Here is a 26653-nt window from a genome sequence, read left to right as displayed (position 1 = left end):
GTCCCGACGGGAACTCCCTGCTAAATCCACAGAGGAATTTAAGGCCTTTCGCACACCCCCTAAAACGCTCTGTGTGGTGACCTTGAACGGATTGGACTGAATCTTGTTGTTTACTTAGTTGAACTCTGTATTCAGCACTGGCTGACTTGATCCATATCAAAGGTGCAGTTGCAACTGGCTCTATCGAATCAGTCTACCTGCTCCGTGTGCCAGCTCATATTAGTTTATACTTTTAGGCGTTAGTGTTTCTCTATCTTAATTTCACTTTCCTTAAAAAAAAGGGCACTACTGCTTAAAGGGCACTACAAATGAGTTTATAGTTTTGCTTTGTATTATATAGTTTACAATCATACACACTGCAGTAACAGAAAGACAAGCACATCATTGATGACACACCAAGTCACAAAAGTTTACAGATGTGCAAATGCTCATGTGTACAGGCAAGCTGTGAGGCCTTTGAGACTTGGGACTAATATGAAAGAGGTCAGAAGATCAAAACAAAGTGATCGTAGGACATTGTTTCCAGTTAAAAGGAAGCAGGAGGCATTTCACAAACTTAAACTCCCTCTTTGCGTTCCTGATTAGTTTGTCCCTTGTTGTGCAGTCACACCAGTGTCTCACAGAAGCAGTGGCATAATAATAGTCTTTCAGCTGTTAACATGCCCATCAAACAGAGGCGGACTGCAGGCTGACGGTTCATTTTCGAGGAAAGACCTGTGAAGTGTTGGCACGCCACTACGGACTCGTTTCTGAATGTGAGCAAACACAGTCTAGCGCTCATTTCCCAACGTGTGAAATCGTCCTCGTCTTTTTCTCCACACGTCTCCTTCCGCCGCTTCTTTCACGCCCTCGCTCCGCACCTTGACAGCAGAGGATTGTGGGAAGTCCGGCGCGTGCGTGCCTGCGTGCGTCCGTTGAACCGTGCCGGCGGCGAACTCACCATGCTGACTTGGGCCATCTGCCTCTCCAGCTTGGAGCGCGGGACGTCCTCGAAGTAGGCATCGTTACGGCGACGGCGGGCTTCGGCCTGCATCATCAGGTGCTGCACGTCCAGCGAGCTGGAGGTGTACAGGTTCTGACCCAGGGAGGGGGACAGCTGGGGGGGTGTGTGGTTCCCAATCGGCTCCTTAGGAGGGGGAAAGGAGCACCAAGGTCAATGGGTGCATCGGTACGTACCATTTTAATTCACGCGCTTACATTTCACCTGTACGCACAGGTGAGATCACAGACCTCAGGGAAACAACGGTAGTCGTCTGGGAATGAGTCAACACCGCTGCTCTGACCACTGCTCCACACTGCTGCTCTGATCACTTCTCCACACTACTGTTCTGAGCACTTTTCCACACCGCTGCTCTTACCACTGCCCCACACTGCTGCCCTGAACACTGCTCCACACTTCTGACAACACACTGTTTATATCTCCTCTCCATGTGTCCTAATCAGATTCCAATCTGCTTGTCCATTGAAGTTCATTAAAAGTAAAGTGGATGGTGATGCTGGGAAGGCCAGCTTGGTTATGTCAGTCGAACCTCTTTCCTTCCTCCGAGCCACAGCCTACTGCCAGCCCTTATCAGGACGCCATCGAGCCCCCACACCAGCTTTCCTGGAGCACAGAGCGCCGTGACGCACTTTAGCGCAGCGTCATCTGAGGACAAAGCAGACAGGGAAGCTAAGCTAAGACCCAGTCAAGTCCCGGAGGTCTGGCTGCTCTAATTACACACTCGCAGACTCCAGTTTCCAGCCGCTCTGAGATTAAGCGCGGAGGACTGGATTTAAGCAGGTGGATATGCAGATTGAGCAGCTGAACGGTTCCGTACGGAAAGCAGAGGGGATTTAAGGAGATCAGGATCATGCACAGAAATAGCACTTCGTTTCGGGCTTTTCAGAGCATTTCTTTATTCCCCGTTTCGACGTGCACCTGCCGACTGTAGCTCTCAGTACTCGGGTACAATGCTGAGGCTATGTATGTGCTGACACTGCACTCATTTATACAGGTCTGCTGTGCCTCCTCACTTCATTAGCACCCAGTCCTCTGTCCTGCTGCACGGGCGCTAATAAAACTCCCTGCCCCAGCCGTGTGCACACCCTGGTGGAAGAAAACCCCCGTGTCCTGCGGTGCATTCCTGTCAGCCGAAGTAGCTAGGGAGCGTGCCTAGAGGAGTGATCTCTGCAGCTACAGAGAGAAGACAGAGGGGACCGATGAAGAGGAGGAGGAGGAGAAGGAAGGAGGAAGGAGCAGCGGGGGGCGTCGCTCACCCGTAAGGAGATGGCCCGGCCGGGTTTCTGGGGCAAGTCCTCGTGCAGTCGATCTCCCAGGGAGGCTAGAATCCGCTTCCTGTGTCCGATATAATTGATCTTCAGCATCTGTGGGGAGAGAGGAGGGCCAAGTGTGGGTGTGTAGCTCGGACTACAAACACAACGCTTCCTGCATATTCGCTAAGGTTGACATTTCTTTAGCTTAAGGCCAGCACTGGGGCAGCAAGCTGTTCATAAATAGATCTGTGTGGATCAGATAATCTGGTGCTTACTTCATGTTAGATAGAACCTGTAATCAAATCCTGATAAGAATGTAGCATCTAGGGCTGGCGCTCGTTTACTAATGCCCGGCTCCTGCCCAGCTATGGGATGAGAGGAGACCGGGAAGTGCGTGACATCACCACTAGTCACCGCTGCATTAGAGTGGGTAGGTTGGCAGCCTCTTGCTGTGAGAGCCGGGTTGAAATTTAGTAAAAACTCACCACCCACCACCAGACCAGGAACCCCTAACACACATATAATTGAGCAGGCTCAATCTCTCCAGATCACACCCCACCTCACAGTGACCTCGCAGAACGTATTGGAACTGCACCGCACTATGACCTCACAGAACCTCCAAAACTCCACCTCACAGCCACAGCTCAATTATGCAGGCCGTACCCCACTGTGCCATCACAGAACCTTTGCAGACCACGTCCTCCTGTGAGATCACAGAACCTTTGCAGACACCATTCTCCTGTGACATCGCGGAATCTCTCCCCAGACCATGTTCAGCAGTGCGTCCTATTCACACCCTACCCCTGTTGCGAGCGGGAGTGTTTTAAGTGTTTCTGTCTCCGGCAGCGCAATCATAAACATGGGTAATAAATGGGTCTCTAAATCCCCTCTACCTGGAGATGTGCAAGGAGAGCCAATGTGCCTTGTTAAATCAACAACACAGCAAACGGGAGAATGCTGATGAGGTTTTCTGATGTTGCAGATTTACTGAGGCCAATTATTACAAGGCTGTGCATGTGTGTGTATGTGTGTGTGTGTACACAATAGATTTTGTCGATAGAAAATGACTGCAACAGATATATTAATCAACCCTAATTATACCAAATCACTATTAAGTCCTTCACTTTAATTAATTCTGACAAGTTTTTTCCCCCTGACATTTCTCAAATAAATAAATGTCATGGATTTCAGTCTGCTGATGTGTGTGTGTGTAGTGCGCACAAATCCCTTTCTCCTTTCTAAGTAGAGGAGAGAGTCTGTTTGACTCTCCCCGCTACAGACTAATCACTCCAGAATCATCAGCCACTCTTTCCCCCTCCAGACTAATCACTCGCTAATCCTCCAACACCAATTACTACCTAACCATCAAACACAGTATTTCTCCACAATATAAATACAAACCACTACCCAATCATCTATCAGTTACTCGAAAGACAGAGCCCTATATAGTCATCAAACATGGTCGCTGCCTCGTCTCCCAGCACTGATCGGATCAATCCCTGACCTGCAAACAAAAAAGCACTCCCTCAACCGCAAAATGCTAATGAGTACCCTCATCGGCAGGCATAAGTCACTCTCTCATTTCCAGTTCCCTAATTAGTGTCGCGCATCTGCTGCGATGCATTCACACTGCCAGCGCGGCCACGACGCACACGCTGTTATGTCATCAAATTCCTGGAAGAGCAGAAAACAGAGGATGATGGGAGGATTAATGAGATCTTTATTAAGTGGCTTTGCTCGCTGCGAAGAGCAATTTATCAGTCCTGTCAAACTGCCCTGGGGGTACCGCCGGCAGCTCTGTGTGTGTGTGTGTGTGTGTGTGTGTGTGTGTGTGTGTGTGTGCATGTGCGCGCGTGTGTGTGTGTGCGTGCGTGTGTGTGTGTGTGTGTCTTTTTGTGGAGTAACTGCTATCATGGCAAAGCCCAGCATTGTGATTGGCCAGCAGCAGAGGTTATCACCATTGATCACTGTATAGGAGATGTGACATCTCCAGACTCGACTCTTTGGCCGCGGACGAGTCAGTCAGACACGGATGAGGTGCGCGTCTGACTGGGGCCGGGTCTGAAGTTTAAAAATGCATCAGCGCGAGCACCAGCCTGAAAAAGACAGGTCGCGAACCAGGCTGATAGATCCAAGGGAGGGGAAACAGCACTCTTCCAGATTAATAAGCATTTCTGCACCGTCCCTTTAATTACAATAATTCACCGGGAGAACTGACCTTTAGGGCTCATTTTATGAATGCTAATCATTGCATCAATAGCAGGGGCACAATGTGGGGTCTCATCAGCAGAGAGGACTCAGCGCAGTATGAACAACCTGCATCTTTAATACCAGCCCATCATTTTAGTATGAAAAAAAAAAAAAAAAAATCAAAGGCTGCATTACATAAATTCTCATTAAAATTCAAAACCAAGCAAACATTTAACAGCTAAGCGCTCAGCCAACAAAAACACGACAAGAAAGGTTCGGTCGTTTTTTCTCACCTCTCCCTTTCATGTAAATTAAAAGAACCCATATTAGACCGGCCTAGATTAAAATGATCAAAAGACAGCGTTGAGATTCAGTGCAAACATCAAATTAGACCGAATGGCATAAGCTCTGGTTGTGAAATGTGTACACACACACACACACACACACACACACACTCTCACTCATATTGACACACATGCCCGTGCACTCACACACATACTCTCATTCACACTAACATACACCCATGCACACGCACACACACTCTCTCACTCACACACACACTCACACTAACACACATGCCCGCGTACTCTCTCACACACACACACACACACTCTCTCACTCACATTAGCACACATGCCTACACAAACACACATGCCCGCACACACCACAAACACACATGCCCGCACACACACACTCTGTCTCACTCACTCACTCACACACACACACACACACACACACACTCCTAGCAGAGCGGTCCGTGTGTGTGTGCTGCCGCTCTGGCGGCTCGATGCCCCTCCAGCTCCTCCTGGGCTTCCGGCCGCTCGGCCTCCTCGTTAAAGCGCCGGGCTTCCCTCGCGGCCGAGCGCCGGCCTTCACGCCGTCCCAGACCGCTTACGGACGCTCAAAACGCCGCCGCGCGGGCAATTAGCCTACTTCCACCCCTCCGGGGCAGTTACTGAGAAACACCACAATCCATCGATCGCATAATCAAACGTGCCTGTGGGGTTTAGAGGCCCTCTATTGACAAAAAATGAGAGTGAATATATTTCTAATGAGAGTGTATATATTTACAATGAGAAAATATATATTTCCAATGAGAGTGTATATATTTACAATGAGAAAATATATATTTCCAATGAGAGTGTACATATTTCCAATGAGTGTGTACATATTTCCAACGAGAGTGTATATATTATAGCTTCCCTGTCAAATAGCCTATGAGTGGAGAATGATTCCTGTTTAAATGCAAATCTCTTAAATGTCCAGGGCAATAATGCAGGGAACTGGAAGAGACAGAGCCTCAGGATGAACTGGCCTTCCATTCAGAGTCTAATGAGCCTCGTTATATATGCTTCTGGGAACATTTGGGGGCGACAACGTAATCACCTCCTGAAGCATTTCTGTGTCCTGTCTTGACCTTTTACTGAACATCTTGCCCGGCGCGCAAATCCAGGCCTCTCTAAAGAGGCGTGAAAACCCGAAGAGATGCCCGTGTGTGTCTCACACGAGGAAACAGCTCATACTGGCCCAAGAGATCCAAACACTTCCATAAAACTTCAACAAAGCTCCGTCCACTTATCAGACACTCCCACCCAGAATAACCAGCAAAAATGGAGGACATATAGGTCCATTCAAATAGGTTAATAGGAGCAGTGGTTGGACAAAAAGGATCACTTACACTGTTAATGTCAGGCATAGTATCACAAATCGTACAATTAGCATAGTCGGCTAATCTGAGGAACGTGAGGTACTCAATTCATCAGACAAAATACTGTAATAAGAAGCGAAGAACCAAGATGCAGTTAGCACTTAGCAGATGATGGCCAAAGAGGTCTCAAGCCTGTTGCTTTGCTGTCATCATTGCCAAAATGAAAGTGTAATGATTAATAACTACTAGACAGCGCACAAAAGCAGTGATGAGAATGATAAGAGTCAGTGTTCTCAAAATCTCATTAGGGAAGCTATTCCCCTAGCCACACTGCGGCAGCAGCACGTTTCTCTCACGGATTACAGAGCCGGAATGGCTGCTGCTTGTTCCATGTAGCAAACCTGCAACCCCCCCCTTAAGCAGCTCGCTTCTTAACAGATTAATAAACCACAAAGTAATCCCCCAAATCATGAAAGATAGAAAAAAGCAGACCCTTCATTCAAAGAAAGAATCTATACTGCAAAATATTCACATGGTTTATAATTTTATGAACCCAGGGCTGAAAGAGGAGAAGAGAACATTCAAGGGGTCCAGAGCAGAACAGAGCAGTGATAATCTTATGTAATCTTACTGTTAGCTCTTCATTTAACATATTGCTCACACAGCCATTTTGACTTGGGGGGGCAAATGAGATGGACGCATGTCTTAAATAGATTCATGATTCATCAAATGTTGTCCTAATGCCTTGAGTAACAGCCATTTGCATGTGATGGCTCGGAAGGGAGAGGGCAACCGGAATGACTAACTGAGTTGTTATTCCTTATGAGACATGAACGTGTGGGGGGGTTCGTGACAGTGGCCCCAGGAGCTGCATTGCTGATGTGTACTCCAGAGACTATGATGCAAGGCGCTGCTCAGCTCTACTAATCCACAGGCACAGCTGGGATTATGGGGTTAACCTGAGCAGACTCAGGTGACACCGAGAAAGAAAAAAAAAAAAAAAAAACCCTCAAGGCAATTCTTGTTCGCTGGCCCGAACCAGGAGAGCTCAGTAACCCAGCAGAAGGGAGGTTCTCCGTAACGAGCTCTGCGGTGAAGCCAGCTGCGACCGCACGGCACGCGGGCGGAAGGAGAAGACGGGCCGTGATGGGGGAGTTGCTTGTGCGCTGTGGGGCGCTCCTCAAGGCTCTCCCACGGCTCAGGGTCCACTCCCACTCCCACTCAGGAGACCGTAGGTTGTTACTACTAGAAAGGAATGTGGCGGGAGTGGGCGGGGTCCTGCAGCAGACCATGTGACACTTAGACTTTCAGCTCTGGACACTGCTGGGACCCCATAGAGAGCACTGCACACTCCAGTGTCTATAGCTTCACACTACCACAGTGCGATCACACACACACACACACACACCTACACAGAAAACAAACATGCACAAATGCACACACAGATATGAGCTGAACTATAACCGCTCAAACGTACAAGCAGGCACGCAAAAAAAGGCATGCATGCATACTGAGTCACACATGGCAACAAGCGCATGCATGCATGTACGCACGCACTCGCAGTCACACGACCCATGCGCTCACAGATATGCTTATACGAGTGCACACACACGACTGCACACACACATCCAACCATACATGCGCACACACGCAGGCATACAAATATACCCACCCACACACACACGCACACGCACACACACACACACACACACACACATCCACACATCCGACCATACATGCGCACACACGCAGGCATACAAATATACCCACACACATCCACACAGGCACCAACACCCCCACACCCCACACACCACACACACACACACACCCCACACACACACTCTCACACACACTCTCACACACACACACACACACACACACACACACACCAACACCACACACACCACACACACACACACACATCCACACACGCACCAACACTCACACACCCCCACCCACTCACACACACACACACACACACACACACACAGTCCAGTGGAGACACAGCACTGCTTCACTGCCTATGTGCACCATGCCCAGAAACACGGCACCCTCCTGCCCAGGGATCTCCTGCTGGGGATTTCCTGCTGGGTGCCAGGTGAGGACAGTCTGGGCAGCTTGACCGGTGACGGAGAGGACCTCTGCCACTGCAGGGCGCAGAGCGGCGGTCTTGTGCCAGCATCCTGGAGCCAAGAGCCAGAGTGAGGAGAGCACTCTGCCATTTGGAAACGCACCAGATCACCGTTATTGCTCATACAGCCGGGCACTGTTAATGACCGGAGTACACAGTCTCTCGCTCCGGTCTCTTGTTACACTTGTTAAAACACAGATTCTTTTTTTTTCTTTTTTTGCAGTGCTGGTACGAGATGCTGGCCTCTGCTCTGATGTCATACTCTCCCTTTCTGTCTGTCTGTCTTTCTCTCTCTCTCTCTCTCTCTCTCTCTCTCCCCCTCCCTTTTTCTTTCTATCCCTCTCTCTCAAAATATTGGGCATTTGTGAACATCTTTCATTTTCTTATTAAATAGTTACTGTGAAGGGGGAGGCAAACACCAGTGACATTTTCTGTGGTAGTGTTTACTTCTCTTCTCTTTGTGGTTCCAGACTTCATCCTGATTGATACAGCAGCAGTTATCGATTCCAAGGAATGGACATCATTAGCAAATTAGGGGTCATAGGTCACGATGCCTCCAGCCAATCAAACAGCATACAGCTTGTTCAGCATACAGCTGAAAAACAGTCACTCAATTCAGTCTTTTCTCCCCCCAAAAAAACCTAATTTCAGGGAGTGTTCGGTCTGTCAGGATCCAAGTGGAATTGGTCAATATTTTGTCCATCAGAATTCACAAGGCCAGGAACCTGAATGACCCGAGATGATTTCTCCTCTCCTGCTGATCTTGCGGGTTTTGCGGTGCTGCTCGCTCGGATCGACTCGAAGCGATCCCCCGTCCGTATCTGGGCGGATCGCCGGGGCGACTCGGACCCCTCCCCCTTCGGACGCGCGTTATACGCCCGCAGCCCTGTGATGCAGGGACAACTGGAGTGAGACCAGTGCTGGTTACCTAGCAACTATGAAGGGAACTGGTGCCCTGTGTAAAAAATGCAGCTGGCTTCAGCTGGATCTTAATGGAAGTAAACCAGCCCGGAGGAGGAATGATAAACACTGATTTGCCTCCCGCAGTACGACGGTTAACCAGTAATATTTCCCGCATTGCTACAGTTACTCTCATAACCCACTCATGTACAGCAGGGCTCTAAAGCACTGTATGAACCTCTAAAAAATGTTTTGAACACAATTGCAAAGCCCATACACACACGCGTACGCTAACGTGCATATATGCTACAAGACCTGCATTGTGAGGCTCATATTATCTTCATTTACATCAACTGGAAACCGGAAAGACAGATAGAGACAGATGAAACAGGATGCAGTTTGAATGTTCTTGGCCATGATACTCTTGGCAGTGACATCAAAGTCCAGCATCAGAACAGATGAGATTCAGCAAAGGAAGCGGATTTCAATAAACCCGGGCTTCGTTTGCACGGGGTGTAACTGGCATTCATCTTCCTCTCCTCTCGTTCGTTCTCCATGATCTCTCGCTTGGCAGATCCCGCTCTCTGTGCCGAAGCCTTGAAATATCACCGATTTCTCTTTTTAAAAACACGGAAAGAATCACACACACACGCCAGTGGCTACAGCCAGGGGGACCAGCACTCTCACAACACAAAGAAATGAGTTCATCCACTTCAGCAAGTGAGAATGAATCTGTTGAAGGTCTGAACAGAGTGCGCTGCTTGAGTACGCACACACACACACACATACATACACACATGCGCTCACACACACACACACACACACATACAGACATGCACACATGCGCGCGCACACACACACACACACATACAGACATACACACACGCGCGCACACACACACACACACGCACACACACGCGCTCACACACACACACACACACACACACAGACATGCACACATGCGCGCACGCGCACACACGCACACGCACACCCGCACGCACACGCACACGCACACGCACACGCACACGCACACGCACACGCACACGCACACGCACAGGCACAGGCACAGGCACAGGCACAGCACAGGCACAGGCACAGCACAGCACACACACACAGGCACACACAGCACACTGACACCACAGCTCACACACACCACACCACACCACACACACACACGCACACACACACAGTGCTTTCACAGAGGGGCCAGATGGACTCTCTGTGGGACGGGAGGAGAGAGACCCTGACACAGACCCGGATATGCTCCGGCACTGACTGCCAAACACAGCATGGGCCACGCAAACTCACTCATTCATAAACAAGACCGGCACAGGATACACCAATATGCCTGCACCATGACCGAGGGTAGAATATACTACTATATCTGCACCACGACTAATGTGAGAATACACTAGTGTGCCAACACAAAACTTCCTGACAGAATAGACCAATAACTACACCATGCCTGAGTGCAGAATATTCAGTATACCAGCACTACAGCTCAACAAGAGATATATAAATGAATAAATAAATAAATATACCACCACTCATCATCATACAGATATAGCTACACCGTGACTCATTTCAAAATATATCAGCATCACGAGTCATGGCAAAATAATTCCAAAATACCAGCACCACATTTTAAAGAACATTTCACACAGTGTGATAGGATACACCAATACACCAGAGTTTATAGCAGGATTATGAATATACTCACTCAGCTAAACACAGTTAATGATGGAAAATAGCAATAAACCCACGCCAAAGTTTCTGTCAGAATCCATATACCTATCACAGATTTTACAGACGAATACACCAATGTATCTAAAACGGTTTCAGGCAGAATAACGCAATAGTTCAAGTTATAGCCCCGATTGCATCACTCACACCCCAGAGTTTATCTCAGACCAGTACATTCCCAAATATACACAACAGACCACGTAACCATGCAGACCCAAAATACAGACGCTCATTTATCCTCATTATAAAATTATTAGAACCAACCTGCCAGGCTTTACGACTGTCTAAGTTCTTAGTAACGTCCTAGAGGAGCAGTGAAAAAAAATGAACAGTTGATTTCAAAATTACAAACAGTATAAAATGTACTGCTTAAGTGCGCTTGAATAGGAGCAGGCGCAGAAAGCGTTTCTGTGCAGCTGCTGATTTTCGGGTTAGCGGAGTTTTGGCGGTCTCACCTGACGCCCCCAGGTCCGAGCCGGCTGGGCCGAGCGGCAGCGGGTCACTAATTCTGCGTGAATCCCTTCCTCTCCCAGAGCTTTCTGAAGTTTTCTGAATCAGGAGGGGTCAGGGACCCCCCGGCCGCGGGGGTGGGAGGGGGGACTCTCTTCCCTCTGGGGTCAGGACAGGAGGAGGAGAGCCGGGATGTGGTCCTACTCTCTCTCTCTCTCTCTCTCTCTCTCTCTCTCTGCCTCTCTCCGGCGGGTGAGCGGTTGTGGCAGAGTGGCGGTCAGGCGGTGCTGTTTGCGTCTCCCCCCGGCTTCTGATCCGCGAGTCTTAGCGCTTCAGCGCCTGATCGCCGGGGACCAATCGCTCAGCGGCAGAGCCGGGCAGAGCTCTCATGCGCGGCTCTGTCTGAAAGAAGCTCGGCTCCCTCTCCCTCCCTCTCTCTCTTTCTCCCCCCTCTATCCCTCTCTCTCTCCCTCCCTCTCTCTCCCCTCTCTCTATCTCCCTCCCTCTCTCTCTTTTTCCCCACCTCTCTCTCTCTTTTTCCCCACCTCTCTCTCTCTCTCTTTCTCCCCCCTCTCTATCTCTCTTCTCTTTCCCTCTCCTCCACCTCTCTCTCTCTCTCTCTCTCTCTCTCTCTCTCTCTCTCTCTCCCTGCCTCTCTGCCTGCACCTCGTCGCTATGGATACAGTGGTCACATCCTCGGGCTGGGGCTGGGGCTCTGACAGTGCAGGTGATTGAGGAGTGATGGCGGATCGGTAGCCTCTGGCTCGCGCAGCATTTAACCCTTTGTTCTCCGCAGGTCTGCAGAACCCCCCCCACCCCCATCCACCCCCCAGCCCCCACACCCCTCCCTCTTCCCGCAGTGTGGCTCCTCCTCCTGCAGCCTGGCAGAGAGCAGCTGCTCAGACAGCAGTGCTGAGGCCTCGTCTGCACCCGCACTCCCCAAAACCCCCAAAACACCCCCAAAACCGCAGCTACACCCCCAGAACCTCACCCATCCAGCCCACATCAACCCCATACCCCCACAACCTCACCCATCCAGCCCACATCAACCCCATACCCCCACAACCTCACCCATCCAGCCCACATCAACCCCATATCCCCACAACCTCACCCATCAGCCCACATCAACCCCATACCCCACAACCTCACCCATCCAGCCCACATCAACCCCATACCCCCAGAACCTCACCCATCCAGCCCACATCAACCCCATACCCCCACAACCTCACCCATCCAGCCCACATCAACCCCATACCCCCACAACCTCACCCATCCAGCCCACATCAACCCCATACCCCAGAACCTCACCCATCCAGCCCACATCAACCCCATACCCCCACAACCTCACCCATCCAGCCCACATCAACCCCATACCCCCAGAACCTCACCCATCCAGCCCACATCAACCCCATACCCCCAGAACCTCACCCATCCAGCCCACATCAACCCCTTACCCCAGAACCTCACCCATCCAGCCCACATCAACCCCATACCCCCACAACCTCACCCATCCAGCCCACATCAACCCCATACCCCAGAACCTCACCCATCCAGCCCACATCAACCCCATACCCCCACAACCTCACCCATCCAGCCCACATCAACCCCATACCCCCACAACCTCACCCATCCAGCCCACATCAACCCCATACCCCACAACCTCACCCATCCAGCCCACATCATCCCCATACCCCCACAACCTCACCCATCCAGCCCACATCATCCCCATACCCCCACAACCTCACCCATCCAGCCCACATCAACCCCATACCCCCACAACCTCACCCATCCAGCCCACATCAACCCCATACCCCAGAACCTCACCCATCCAGCCCACATCAACCCCATACCCCCAGAACCTCACCCATCCAGCCCACATCAACCCCATACCCCCACAACCTCACCCATCCAGCCCACATCAACCCCATACCCCACAACCTCACCCATCCAGCCCACATCAACCCCATACCCCCACAACCTCACCCATCCAGCCCACATCAACCCCATCCCCTAGAACCTCACCCATCCAGCCCACATCAACCCCATACCCCACAACCTCACCCATCCAGCCCACATCAACCCCATACCCCCAGAACCTCACCCATCCAGCCCACATCAACCCCATACCCCAGAACCTCACCCATCCAGCCCACATCAACCCATACCCCCACAACCTCACCCATCCAGCCCACATCAACCCCTTACCCCCAGAACCTCACCCATCCAGCCCACATCAACCCCATACCCCCACAACCTCACCCATCCAGCCCACATCAACCCCTTACCCCCAGAACCTCACCCATCCAGCCCACATCAACCCCATACCCCCACAACCTCATCCATGCAGCCCACATCAACCCCATATCCCCAATACCATTATCTTGTTACCTAGTTAAACACTTACATTTAGGAGCTTCTCCTAAATATCTAAATTTTGCATGTATGTTGTTGTGTGTGTGTGTGTGTGTGTGTGTGTGTGTGTGTGCATGCAGTCGTGTGTGCGTGTGCGGACGTGTGTGTGTGTGTGTGTGTGTGTGTGTGTGTGCGTGTCTCTGTGTGTGTGTGCGGACGCGTGTGTGTGTGTCTGTGTGCGTGTGTGTGTGCGCGTGTGAGCGCATGTGTGTGCAAGCGTGAGAAACAACACATTGTTGCTGAACAATGCAGTGCGCACGCAAACACAGGCCATCTGGTGAGCGTGATATGAAGCAATCTGCGCTTTCAGGAGTGCCTGGGCAGGTTACGAACGCCACATCAGGCTCCGCCCCACAGACACAGGGCTACGGTAAAAAAGGCAAGCCTGTTAGTCTTCCTGAATGCGCTCGCACAGGAACACCAGCTCCCCCAAGCACAGAAGTATTCTTCACACACGCTCATTTGTGCTCTAACTCGCAAACACGAAAACCTATGCTCTGAGGGAGGCCTACCCACTCTGGAAAGACAAGCTTGTTAGTCTTCCTGAATGTGCTTGCACTGCAACACCACACTCCCCCAAGCGCCAAATGCATTCATACTCACACTCATTTGTGTACTTATTCACAAACATGTACACTTGCGCTCGGAGGGAGTCGTACCCACTCTAAAACACACACACACACACACATCTACCCTTGTTAATACACATACTCACATCGGCGAGGCTACATATGCTATTGCTACCCTGTGTCATACAGAAACTACTCAGCGCATTGCTATGGCAACTACTAGCTGTCATGGCAACAATTTACTGGCAAATAGAACTAAAAGTATTGTTACTTCATTTGCAGCCATTCTTTGTGGCAGCCATTACAATGACTGATGGCAAACCAGACTACGTCCGCATTGCCCGAACAGACAGACAGTAAAACGAGACCATATAGAGCAGAGATCATGCAAGCGCACTCACACACGCACGCACACACATCCACACACCAATACATGCACACACACACACACGCACATACCGATATATATGTACAGACACACATACAAACACACACACACCAATATATGCACACACACGCACAATTTTCATAAATTGTACTAAAAAAAACACACAAAGAGTTTTGTCCTGAATCACTACCTAAAATCCCCCAGCCTTTGTCAGCTGATGAGACTGCAGAGATAAGATGCAGCTGCACAGACCAAAATTAAAACAGTTTGGCCAGCGACTGCAATTCCCCACAGCACCCAGATCAAAAAGAATCTCTGCCTTCCTCCTTCTGCTAAAAGTCTGCTTCCAGCCACATGAATTTTAATGCGACTAACTTCCAAACTGGAGTCCGAGAGACGAGAGCCACCCAGTGGACTGATCTCTCACTGCAAGTGAGGGAAATCTCCCCCACGCTTCTTTCCCCATTGGTCCAGGGCGAATGCTGTGACATCAAGCAGTGTTTTTTTTTCTTTTTTCTTTTTTAGGATGCCCATTGTGATTCACCACAATGTCTTCCAGATCAATAATCTAATCAGCGTTGAGATCTTCACAATAATACTCCAGTCTGTGCATACTGCGGGAATGGTACACTGGTTCACGTCATTAGGTGTAGTGCGCAGGTATGGTACGTGTGTGCACTGTTGAGCATAGGGTGTAGGAGTGGTGCATGTCTGGATTATTAAGCACAGAGTGTGCTGGCAGCAGAGGAGAGGGTGGGGGGAGGGGGGGGATGAAATGGGTAGAGCAGTGGATTGTGGTGCTGGGCTGAGATGTGTACTAGCAGCCTGGTGAGCAAGCAGCTATTTTAAAACACCCAGAATCCCCTCTGCTCGTCTGCGTCAAACACCTCTTTATTGTCCTCGCAGTCGCCATGGCGTCTGTTATTCCCAGCCAATGATATGAGATTTACTTTCTCTGAACCCGCCAGAACCTCCTGTCTACCTCTCTCCACCTCCTCTTTCTCTCCTTCACTCCCCCTCTCCCTCCCTCCCTCTCTCCCTCGCTCTCTCTTTCTCATGACAAAATCTCTCTGCAGTTAGGACATAATGAGGGCAGAAGTGGTATGAGGTTTTCACAACAGCTCTATTCCCTAGCCAGCAGCAGTGCAAAAAAAAGAGATACGATTGGCTTGCCATGCTAAATATCAGAAGCCCTCAGCCAAGGGAACAAATCACACACTTACTCAAACACAACTCTAGAGGGCGATGTCACTCACGTCTCTGAGCTTTGTGGAGACCATAGTTAACGCTTACTGTACCCTGGCTTACTTACACACTAAACAGCAATGCTGAGAGATTCCTATCTGATGTCACTGGTCACCTACACAGCAGCATGAGTAACAGGAGAATACATTTCATTCTGCTTTTGAAAGCAGAGTATTTCTACAAACATGTATGTTATATTTGGACTCACAAACAAAACATCACTGGGTCTTACATAAGAGGAGGACATTTTTTACTCTACCTATTCTAATCTGGTCTATTAATAAAAACAAACACTCACACATACACACATGCGTTCACCTGTGTGTGTATGTGTGTTTTCTTGTGAGTCAACTTTTTGTGCCAAATTGTTAGGACTAATGTCTAGCTGAGTCTAGCTGCGTTTGTAACAGTGCTAGATGGCGCAAATCAACTCATGATCTCCATAAGACAGGAAGTGACATCACTCACATTGATGAGCTCTATCTCCCAGATCTTCCTGACCAGCTCCATGGAGGTGAATCCGTTGATGAGGAAGGATTTGGTGTAGTCTCCCAGCTCCAGAGACTCCAGCCACTCTGCCACTGATGTGGGGTTGTTCCCATCATAACCAATCGGCCGCACCTGCAGAGATTGACATACTGAGTCCTCCAATCAGGAAGGAAAAACCAGTCTTATAACGAATTAAATCAAATTGCTCTCCCCTTGAAAACAGTTTGGAAAGAATCAGCATAGTGATGAGCATATTATTTGTATATTCATTGGCTGATTAGTTGAAAACACACACACACACACACACACACACACACACAATTGGTGAGACAGATGAAAGCCAGTGTCATACTGACTGACAGCTTTTTCCACTTGCAATTTCTCCACTTTTTTGCGTACAGCTTAAGTTGAAAACCGTTTCCTTTTTGCTCTACAGAATCTTCCAATGACTGTGAAGGTGAAACGAAAGAGTTGTAATTTCCAGCCAAACCGTAGTTTTAATCTTACATGTTACAGAGCTGCCAAGACCATCAGACAAGGATTTTGTAAGAACAACAGACACCATTATCTTCACCACAGATTGCAGAGTTTTGCCATTCCCATGTTTTCATTAAGGTTGGCACTTCACGCTTATGACATCACAATTGAAAGGCCTTGGCTGTCCATATAATGCCGATTACTGATGCATTGCTGGTGAAGTGCAGAGTGCATGTGAGTGCATGCTGACAGACCGAGCGTTGTTTATTCACAGAAACACACGCAAATGGGATTTTGAGCTCCACGGCTTATGACTCACGCTTGACATTTGTGTACGAAAATTCTACACTTCTTTCCTGATTTTTCAGAATTATTTCTAGAAGGAAATATGAAGTCTGCACAAATTAAGCCCTAGGCACCTGTGTTGTATTCTCTAGTATTCACTGAGTAAAGTAAGAGCGTGCATTTAGAATAAAAAATCATATCATCTATATTTCTACAACCTGTCAAGTATGACAGTAGACACAAGCATTTTAAGCAGCACTCTCACTCTATTGGCTGTTTCATACCAGCGTGTCCAGGAACAGCACAAGCAGGTAAACAGTGGTCCAGCTGCGGTGCAAGGTGAAGATAAAAGGTGCTACATCTGAATTTGAACGCATATGAAACTCAAAAGGCAACATAAATGCATAAGCTGACCACGCCGTGACATTATTAGTCTATAGAGTCCATAATATAGCATTAAAAGTGATGAAGAATATACCGCCAGCCCCTCACAGTAAAGGGCGTGTTTCATTCACAAAACAAGGCCTCCGTTAGAGCTGCTACTTATTTCACCTCTGACCCCTGACCCCGATGCTTACCCTAGGCAGGAGGCGGATGGCCTGAAGGAGTCGCTGTCTGTGGGCCGAGTTGAGAATCCCGATTTCCAGCAGGTCCTGGTCCTCCACCACATTACTGCCCTGTGAGAGAAAACACCAGCGGTCAATGAAACCACAGCAGCTGTGCGTGTGTGTGTGTGTGTGTGTGTGTGTGCGTGTGCGTGTATGTGCATGTATGTGTGACACACAGACTCCCTGTCTCTGTCTCTCGCTCACGCACACACACACACACACACACACACACAAGCAAACATACACACGCATCCAAGCACGCAAGGACGCAAGGACGCAAGGACGCAAGGACGCACACACGCACACACACACACACACACACAGGTATTCTTTGTACTGCCAATACAACAAAACCGACTCCCACATCCACAGGGAAAGCTAAAAGTCTTTTTTCTTACGAACAGTCTTTCTACTTTCCACCAAAGACACGCAGCACTGGCCAGAACCTTCGCAGTTCCTCGTCCATCGCATGGAAACAGCGGACACGAGCACACCTGCTTGCATCAGAGACAAAACTGTAGTGCTTCGCTCCCTCTGTTTGTTTGCCTTCACGCTCTGAAAATGGCAGATGCTTCTTGCAGACATCAGCAGGAAAATCCCCAGCCTCGTGCCAGTACGAACAAGCTGACAAAAGCCCTCGTTAAACACCTGTCGGGTCTCCTGATTGACAGAGACCTGAGCTCTGATGTCACCCAGGTACATCAGACCAGACCAAACGCTGCCCGTGCTGATGTTAAACTCATCACTCACTCCTGGAATCTGTCAGCACGAGCCAGACAGCAACAGGAGAAAGGGATGCAGTGCGCCCTTCTGGCGGACTTGTGAGTAGCAGGCACATATGGGCCTTACAATAGAACACAATTCAAGCTGTTCCTTCCCCAGTATACTCCGTCTAACTCCACCAAAATATCAATTAGGCAGACTAGCCCTTCCAATAAGATGCTAAAAAGTCATAACATTTTTAACACGAGCATTGTTGGGCTGAATGGCCTGTTCTTGTCGTTATATTTTGTTATGTTATGGTATTTAATGTTAAATTCATACCGTTTGTAAAACAGTTTAGATACAGATGACTAAAGCTCTCCAGTCTGGGATAAGATGCCTTTTCTCAGGAATAATCCAACAGTTTTTGCCTTCCAGGTTTCTGCAAGCTCTGATGTACATTGTGCTTAAGATCATAACAACATTAAAAATGGGAGAAATGCCCAAGTCCATAAACAGCGGGGGTGAGGTGGCAGGGTTGTAGCGCACAGGAGAGCTGCTAAAATTGTTTGCCAGCTCTTCAATATTTGAAGGTACAAAAAACCTTTAATTTTGTGATCTTAAACCACTCATGGTCAAGACCAGTTTGAGCTTAAAGGATATGGGCTCAAGACCAACCCAAATCAGTTTAAACTATCCAAGTAGTTTCCAAGCAGAAAAAAAATCAGGCACAACTAAGCCAGACTGTACAATACAGAGATGGGACACTGGAACAGGAGCATAATAACAGATTTATGACAACATGTATTTATTAATACAATAGCAACTTTTCAAATCAAAAGGGACCTGTGGTAGCAATGTGTCAAAAAATTTGACAGATCTGTGCCGTTTTCAGTAACTAAAAACGTACGTCACACAAATCACAGGCATGAATATTCACCTTACACTTATGCTATGAATATACCGACAACTGGTTTGCACACAGAGCACACGACTACCCTGCAAAAGTCAAAGTTAACCCAGAATGGACGAATAGCATTGGAAAAACTGAAAATTACCCATGAGCCTCTGCTTAATGATGCGGGAGCTGGAGAGCCTGCAGGCCCCTCTGTACAGAATCAAGGTGTCTCAGGTGACCAGTGGGCCAGTGTGAAAGAGTGACAGGAATTCAGGCATCTGAGCGGGCAGCCCTGACAGCGGAACAGAGCGCGAGAGAGAGCCTACACGGACCCTCACGCCTCCACAAAGCGAGGGGGGAGACTCTGCTCGGCCGCACCGTTTAAAAAACGGCCGTTAAAACAGGAAATAAGTCCCGTCTCTGTGAGAAAACGCCAAGGATGCACGCAGGGTGGATTCAGAGCAGTATCCATTAAGATAGACTGTGTCTAATAAAAGCCAATGGCTGGAACCATCAGCTGACATTCATTATCCATTTGCCAAATGATAAATGAACCGGCATCGGCAAAAGGGCGCTGTGGAAATATTATCATTTGCTTACGCTTAAGTGTAGATAAGCGAGCACACAACAATGCAACACACACACAACACAACAGAAGTGGTGCTATCGCCAACTATCTCGTTAAACAGGGCGATGCATCTGAGGTTGTCTGCACATCTACAGCGCCCTAACTGTCCAGTACACACCTAAACTTTACACCTGTTCACTACACACCTGCACTTTACAACTGTTCATTACACACCTGAACTTTACACCTGTTCATTACACACCTGCTCTGTACACCTGTTCATTACACACCTGGCCTCTCTACCTGTATTTTACACATTGACACACACTCTACTTGTATGAGATGTTGAGCTACAGTAGATGGGGGGGGGGGGGTCTTCGACAGTAGCTGCCCAAAATGAATGGAGGAACCCCATGCAAGTGTCACATGACGTATTACAGACACCGTTGCAAACTCGCTGCGCTACAGAGCAGTACTACCAAGACCGCTACAGACATCTCATTCTGAATTTTACAAGAGACTGTTAAAAAAAAAAAAAAAAAAAAAAACAAGATGTGACACTACAGCTGCTACTCGCAGTTACAGAAACTGCTTCATGCTCCTGACACCCCTGCACAACTGATACTGTGTGCTGCGAAGGAACAGGTATGATGGAATTCAACCGTGCGTGCAGCTGATGTCCTTTTATGGGCAAAAGGAAAGAATTCTGGACAGTCTTAAAGCTCATGCAAGACCTTGCAGTGACCGAATATAAATAAAGTACACAGGTAAAAAAAAAACCACACACACACACACACACACACACACACACACAAGGCAACCACATATCTTGGGGAATCAGATCAGGTCAGCGGTTCAACAACCGGGTGGAAACTGGAGGTTAACAGAGCAGCAATGAGAAACATAATTTGTGATGCAGAGTTCAGGAACAGAATTTAGACACAGAAATAAGAAGCAGCATTTGTGTACAGACGGGAGGAGCAGAATGTGCACACAGAGTTGAGGAACAGCCTCTGGATGCAGAATTCAGGAACAGCGTCTACATGCAGAAATGAGGAGCAGCGTTTGGACACCGAGACAAGCAGCCGCGTTAAGGACGCACTCACCATGAACTGCACGTTGTCGAAGCCGTTGGCCAGCAGGTGGTTCTCGTACTGGACCAGGCCGATGTTGTCCAGCCACTGGCCCACGGACTGGACGGGGCAGCGGGGCCCGATGAGGGGGTGCAGCGGGAGGCGCTTCAGCAGGGAGTAGCCGTCCACGCGGTAGCAGCGGCAGTCCGGCTGTGAGAGCTGGCACTGCCACATCACGTTGCGGGCGAAGTGGCTGTCGAAAGAGCTGGCCATGCCGGCGGTCTCCGAGACCCGGGGATCCCCCCCCCCACCCCCACCTACCCCTACCCCCCTCCCCCTCCTCCTCGGGCTGCGCTCCCGGCCCCCCCTCAGCCCCCCGCCTGCGCAGGGGTCACCATTACCGCACGCGGCGCGGGGGGGGTCTGACAGCTGTTGATCCTCTTCTCTCTCCCTCTCGCGCCCTGCGTGCGCACGTGTGTGTGCGTGCGTCCGCGCGTGTGTATGTGTGTGTGTGTGTGTGTGAAAGAGCGTGAGGGAGAGAAAGAAAGAGAGAGAGAAAGAGAGAAAGAGAGAGAGCTGCTGCCTGACAGAATTCTCTTTATCAACTACTCCCACACTCATCTGAACGTTCCTGCAGCTTCGGTCCTCTACACTCCCTCCTCCCTCTCTCTCCCTCTCCTTCCTCCCTCCCTTCCTCTCTCTCTCACTCTGTCCCCCACCCCCTCTCTCGCTCTCTCTTTCTTGCTCCCTCACTCTCTCTCTCGATCGCTCTCGCTCTCTCTCTCTCGCGCTCTCACCCACTGTACCTTCGGCTGTTGATAATAGCCATTTGATCAGCCCGCCCCCACACACACACACGCATATATTCAAATGTGCATACACACACACACCCACACAGCCACAAAACACACACACGCAAACATGCACACATCATACATGTAAGCAAGCACACACACACACACACATACACAAACACACACGCACACACACACAGATACAAAACACAAACATATGCACATGCATACATCATACATGCACAAGCGAGCACACACACACTTTGTGGATTGATGAAAACAGTCACAACACAGTTCAGACCACAGTTCAAAAATCTGTCCTCCTCCCCCACAGATTACCAAAACCCTTAGTGATAATGACATAATAGTTGTGGGCTTCAGTAGTCCCTATCAGTCATCCTCATTGCTTTTATAAAAATGTAAAGATACTTTATTGGTTTGACATAATACCCTGTTTCCAAAGCAAAGGTTTCAGTTACCTACAGGCAACTACCTACATAAATTCTGTGAGGAGGAGTTTCTCTGTAAATTCAGTTAAAAATTATTTATTGGCATGCATTTGGTATCCTCATTAATGCCCTCATTAATGTCTCTATACCCAAAGCAAGTTACAAGTATCTAATGTGCTGATGAGGCAACCTCACACACTCTCTCTCTCTCACACACACACGCACGCACACACACTCTCTCTCTCTCACACACACACGCACGCACATACAGTACAAACAGCAGGAGGGCATTTGTACAAACGCTGTGGACTAAGTAGGTCTAACACAGACATGATTTCTCCCTGCGCTTACAGGCATTTGGAAACGTTTCAATCCGTAGGAGGAGGATGAGATGGAGGGGAGCCTGAAGAGTGGAGGGGTGAGGGAGAGAGAGAGAGAGAGAGAGAGAGAGAGAGAGAGACAGGGAAGAGAGAGGGAAGGGGGAGAAGAAGAGGAGAAGCTCTGGGAATCCTTCCTCCTGCAGGACCGGTGATTGTTCTGGGACATACATCACCACAGCACATCTGTCCGCTTGACTACATACCTCCCTGTTGCTTCCACGGCAACCACTGGCCGCACACCACATGCGATCGGGTACCAGCACAGGCAAGCACACACATGTAGACACACACGCGCATACACGTTTTTGCACATAGGGGATTACTACTAAATTTAAGCTTGACCATCCGTGTAACGGTAATCCAGCGATCACTGCACAGTATAAATTAGCCACACATAATCCTCTATATTGTAAATCTACAACGTGTGCGGCAACAACATGTACATCTGTTGCACATAACACTACACAGTGTAAACCAACAGGAAAAAAGACCTACTTGAACTAGCTGTACAGGATTACATGCCTTCCTCTGTATCTATCACAAAGCTACTAAACACGAGGGACAAATCTATTGCACTGGCCCCAAGCTCATTTAGGTGCATTTGCCTGATATGTTTTCATTAATGTCACCCACCCCTGTGCTGATTCCAGAGGCAATTGAGCTTATCATTTTGCAGAGGAAGAGAATGAGAGGGGCTGAGAAAGAGAGAGAGAGAGAGAGAGAGAGACCGATGCAGAGAGATTGGATGGAACAGAACACTACAAGTAAGAAAAATAACTAGTCTGGCTCTGTGGTTCTCACAGCACCAGACACCTCTAGTCCTGCAGTTTGTCTCTGTGGTTCCCATAGCACCAGACCCCTCTAGTCCTGCAGTTTGTCTCTGTGGTTCCCATAGCACCAGACCGCTGTGGTCCTGCACATTTCTCTGTGGTTCCCATAGCACCAGACCGCTGTGGTCCTGCACAGTTTGGCTCTGTGGTTCCCATAGCACCAGACCGCTGTGGTCCTGCACAGTTTGGCTCTGTGGTTCCCATAGCACCAGACCGCTGTGGTCCTGCACAGTTTGGCTCTGTGGTTCCCATAGCACCAGACCGCTGTGGTCCTGCACAGTTTGGCTCTGTGTTTGTCTCTGCACGGTGGATGTGAGCTGAGCACAACGAGGGGCCGGTGCCCCTGCAGGTCCCTCAGGGATAGACCCTCATTAGTCGAGCAGGGGAAGCAGGCGCCATGGCAACGAGTTGAGACTCAGGGGCCAGAAAAGACGTGTGCAGCAGGTGTAAGAGCGCAGGTGCAGAACCTGCCCCTCCTGCAACGGGACATCCTCTCAGCTCCACAGAGAGACAGCATCATCAACCGGACAGGGGGTTACCATGGAGACGAGGGGTTCCATCCGGGATGTGTTACTACGGAGACAGGAGGGTACCACCCAGATGGAGGGTTACCACGGAGATGTGAAGGTGCCACCAAGAAAGAGGGTTACCATGGAGATAAGAGAGTGAAGAGAAGGCAGAGAGGAGAATGAACCAGGGGCGCAGCGTTTCCGACTGGTAGGGAAACGAAGAGGGTGAGCTTAAATGAAAGGATGCAGAGAAGAAAGAGGAGGAAGAAAAAAGGAGGAGGAACGGATGAAGCCCTGGTGCAGCGTGTTATCGGCGTGCACAGGCACAGGCACAGGCACACTCATTTCACATGGGGTCAGATACACCACGGGGCCCAGGAGAGAGGAGGCATGCAGGATTTGCATGAGTGAGGTCATAATGAGTCATCTGCACATATAGAGGAGCCACAGTGCCGATAATTAATTAGGCAATAAAGATTCTGCAGTGCACTTCTAATGGGATATCCGCTTTGCCTTTGATGCACATAGGGCAAAATGGAACGGCCCATTCTGTTGCCAACAAGGAGCCTGCTCCCCACCTCCTCCTTCAGAGAAATACGCAGTCATGTTCAAAATAGTGTGTTAAAATATGCACACAAAAATCACACTGAACACCAGTTTTTTAAACACTAAAATATGATCTTACAAAAAAAGTCTAGCTACTGCAGTTCTTCATGTTGTGCCACATACTCAAAGGGTTTGGAATACTTCAGTTTGTCAAAATCAGCAGATTTGAACAGCCTATTCCGGTAATGGGTGTGGATACTTTTTTTCCACTTGCAAATTATCCTGGATCAAAATCTAAACTCATCACAAACTGTTTCGGGGTAGAACGGGTGGAGAGCAAGTTTCCATCTTCTGTCCATTGTCCAGGAAGTTTCTTGACAACAAGTGCAGTGAACCCCAGTGATCAAGGAATTCACCTTAGAACTAGACAGCAGTATTTCAAACAGTAATGGAGTGGAGTGACTGCAAAGAAAATAAACTGTATATTTTGCCATAGTTTAAATTGTTCAAACGGGATGAAGACTTTGAAATTCTCTTCTGAAGACCTGCTGAATGTCCTGAGGCATGCTTGATGCTCTTTGTCATTCTCCCCTCTCTCTCTCTCTCACACAATTTTAATTCAATTCAATACGCATTATTGGCATGACAAATCTGTACAATTGTATTGCCACAGCTTGCTGGATGAGAAACTCTTTCTCTCTCTCTCTCTCTCTCTCTCTCTTTCTCCATCCCTCCCTCTCTCCTTCCTTCCTTCCAGCTGAAACACAAAAAAAGTCTCATCACCATGGAAACAGTCACCTGGCTTTTGGCCAGAAGCCACTGGAGTTTAAGGCGACGACGGGAGCAAACGGAAACAAACAAAATTCCGCTCGAGGAAACCCGCGGCGGCGGAGAAGTACGCATCAGTGGGGTGCGCACCTGTTACACCCCCCCCCCCCACACTCAAACCCCGCCTCCTCTCACTCCTCCATCAGAGGACAAACCTGGATGCCAGACTCCCCACAACAAACACTCTTTCGTACTCATTAGTAAAAACAAGGCCTCATTACTAAAGACAGATGCTAAATGCAACCCAAAAACGATGAAGGGAAATTATGCACCGGCAGAGGAAGGACCGGCATCAAGCGCTTCGGAAAAGGATTTCGACAGGTGTGCAAATTATAAACGGCGTCGGAAACGCGGCTTCCGTTCCAAGTGCCGAAACGTGAAGCACAAACCCAAAAACAAACAGACGGAGGTTAACACAGCCGTGAACTTGCCTCGACCCTCAGACTTATCGTTTTCATAACCCTAACCCTAAGTTGAGCCCTAAAACGTAATTGAAGCCATAGGAACTGTTGAAAACATGTGATTACTGATTTAAAATTGTGGAAAAACTAAGTCAAGACTGTGAATTCCATAGTACAAATGCTAAAAAATATATTTGAGGCCTTAAAAAAAAAATGTTGTCCCTGAAAAAATATGTATATATTCCATATTCTTTTATGGTCATAGGTACCTATACTAGTATATACAAAATTTTTGGATTGACCAAAATCAAAAAAGAACCAACGTCCCAACCTTTCTTTAACCTGCTGAACACAGCCGTGAACTTGCCTCGACCCTCAGACTTATCGTTTTCATAACCCTAACCCTAAGTTGAGCCCTAAAACGTAATTGAAGCCATAGGAACTGTTGAAAACATGTGATTACTGATTTAAAATTGTGGAAAACCTAAGTCAAGACTGGGAATTCCATAGTACAAATGCTAAAAAATATATTTGAGGCCTTAAAAAAAAATGTTTTCCCTGAAAAATATGTATAATTCCATATCCTTTTATGGTCATAGGTACCTATACTAGTATATACAAAATTTTTGGATTGTCCAAAATCAAAAAAGAACCAATGTCCCAACCTTTCTTTAACCTGCTGAACACAGCCGTGAACTTGCCTCGACCCTCAGACTTATCGTTTTCATAACCCTAACCCTAAGTTGAGCCCTAAAACGTAATTGAAGCCATAGGAACTGTTGAAAACATGTGATTACTGATTTAAAATTGTGGAAAACCTAAGTCAAGACTGTGAATTCCATAGTACAAATGCTAAAAAATATATTTGAGGCCTTAAAAAAAAATTG

The 26653-nt window shown here is 48.6% G+C and overlaps 1 protein-coding gene across 2 annotated transcripts in view; it reads right to left on the bottom strand.

Moving 5' to 3' along the window:
* The window catches only part of LOC135245959 (ankyrin repeat and sterile alpha motif domain-containing protein 1B-like), a 48374-nt gene that overhangs the window by 6734 nt on the left and 14987 nt on the right, over nt 1–26653 (bottom strand). Inside the window, exons 4-8 of one of the 2 annotated variants that reach the window (XM_064319361.1) lie at nt 21063–24055; nt 17759–17857; nt 16398–16550; nt 2257–2364; nt 941–1126 (exon numbers count right to left, since the gene is read on the bottom strand). In XM_064319361.1, coding sequence (XP_064175431.1) covers nt 941–1126; nt 2257–2364; nt 16398–16550; nt 17759–17857; nt 21063–21650 — 1134 coding nt within the window. In that variant the 5' untranslated portion in view covers nt 21651–24055. Of the gene's footprint in view, nt 1–940; nt 1127–2256; nt 2365–16397; nt 16551–17758; nt 17858–21062; nt 25452–26653 lie in introns of those variants that run through there. The other variant, XM_064319363.1, reaches the window with a different exon arrangement.

The sequence above is a fragment of the Anguilla rostrata genome, chromosome 19 (genome assembly GCF_018555375.3).
Source record: "Anguilla rostrata isolate EN2019 chromosome 19, ASM1855537v3, whole genome shotgun sequence".
Taxonomy (NCBI): Eukaryota; Metazoa; Chordata; class Actinopteri; order Anguilliformes; family Anguillidae; genus Anguilla; species Anguilla rostrata.
This window is presented reverse-complemented; position numbering and strand designations above follow the sequence as displayed.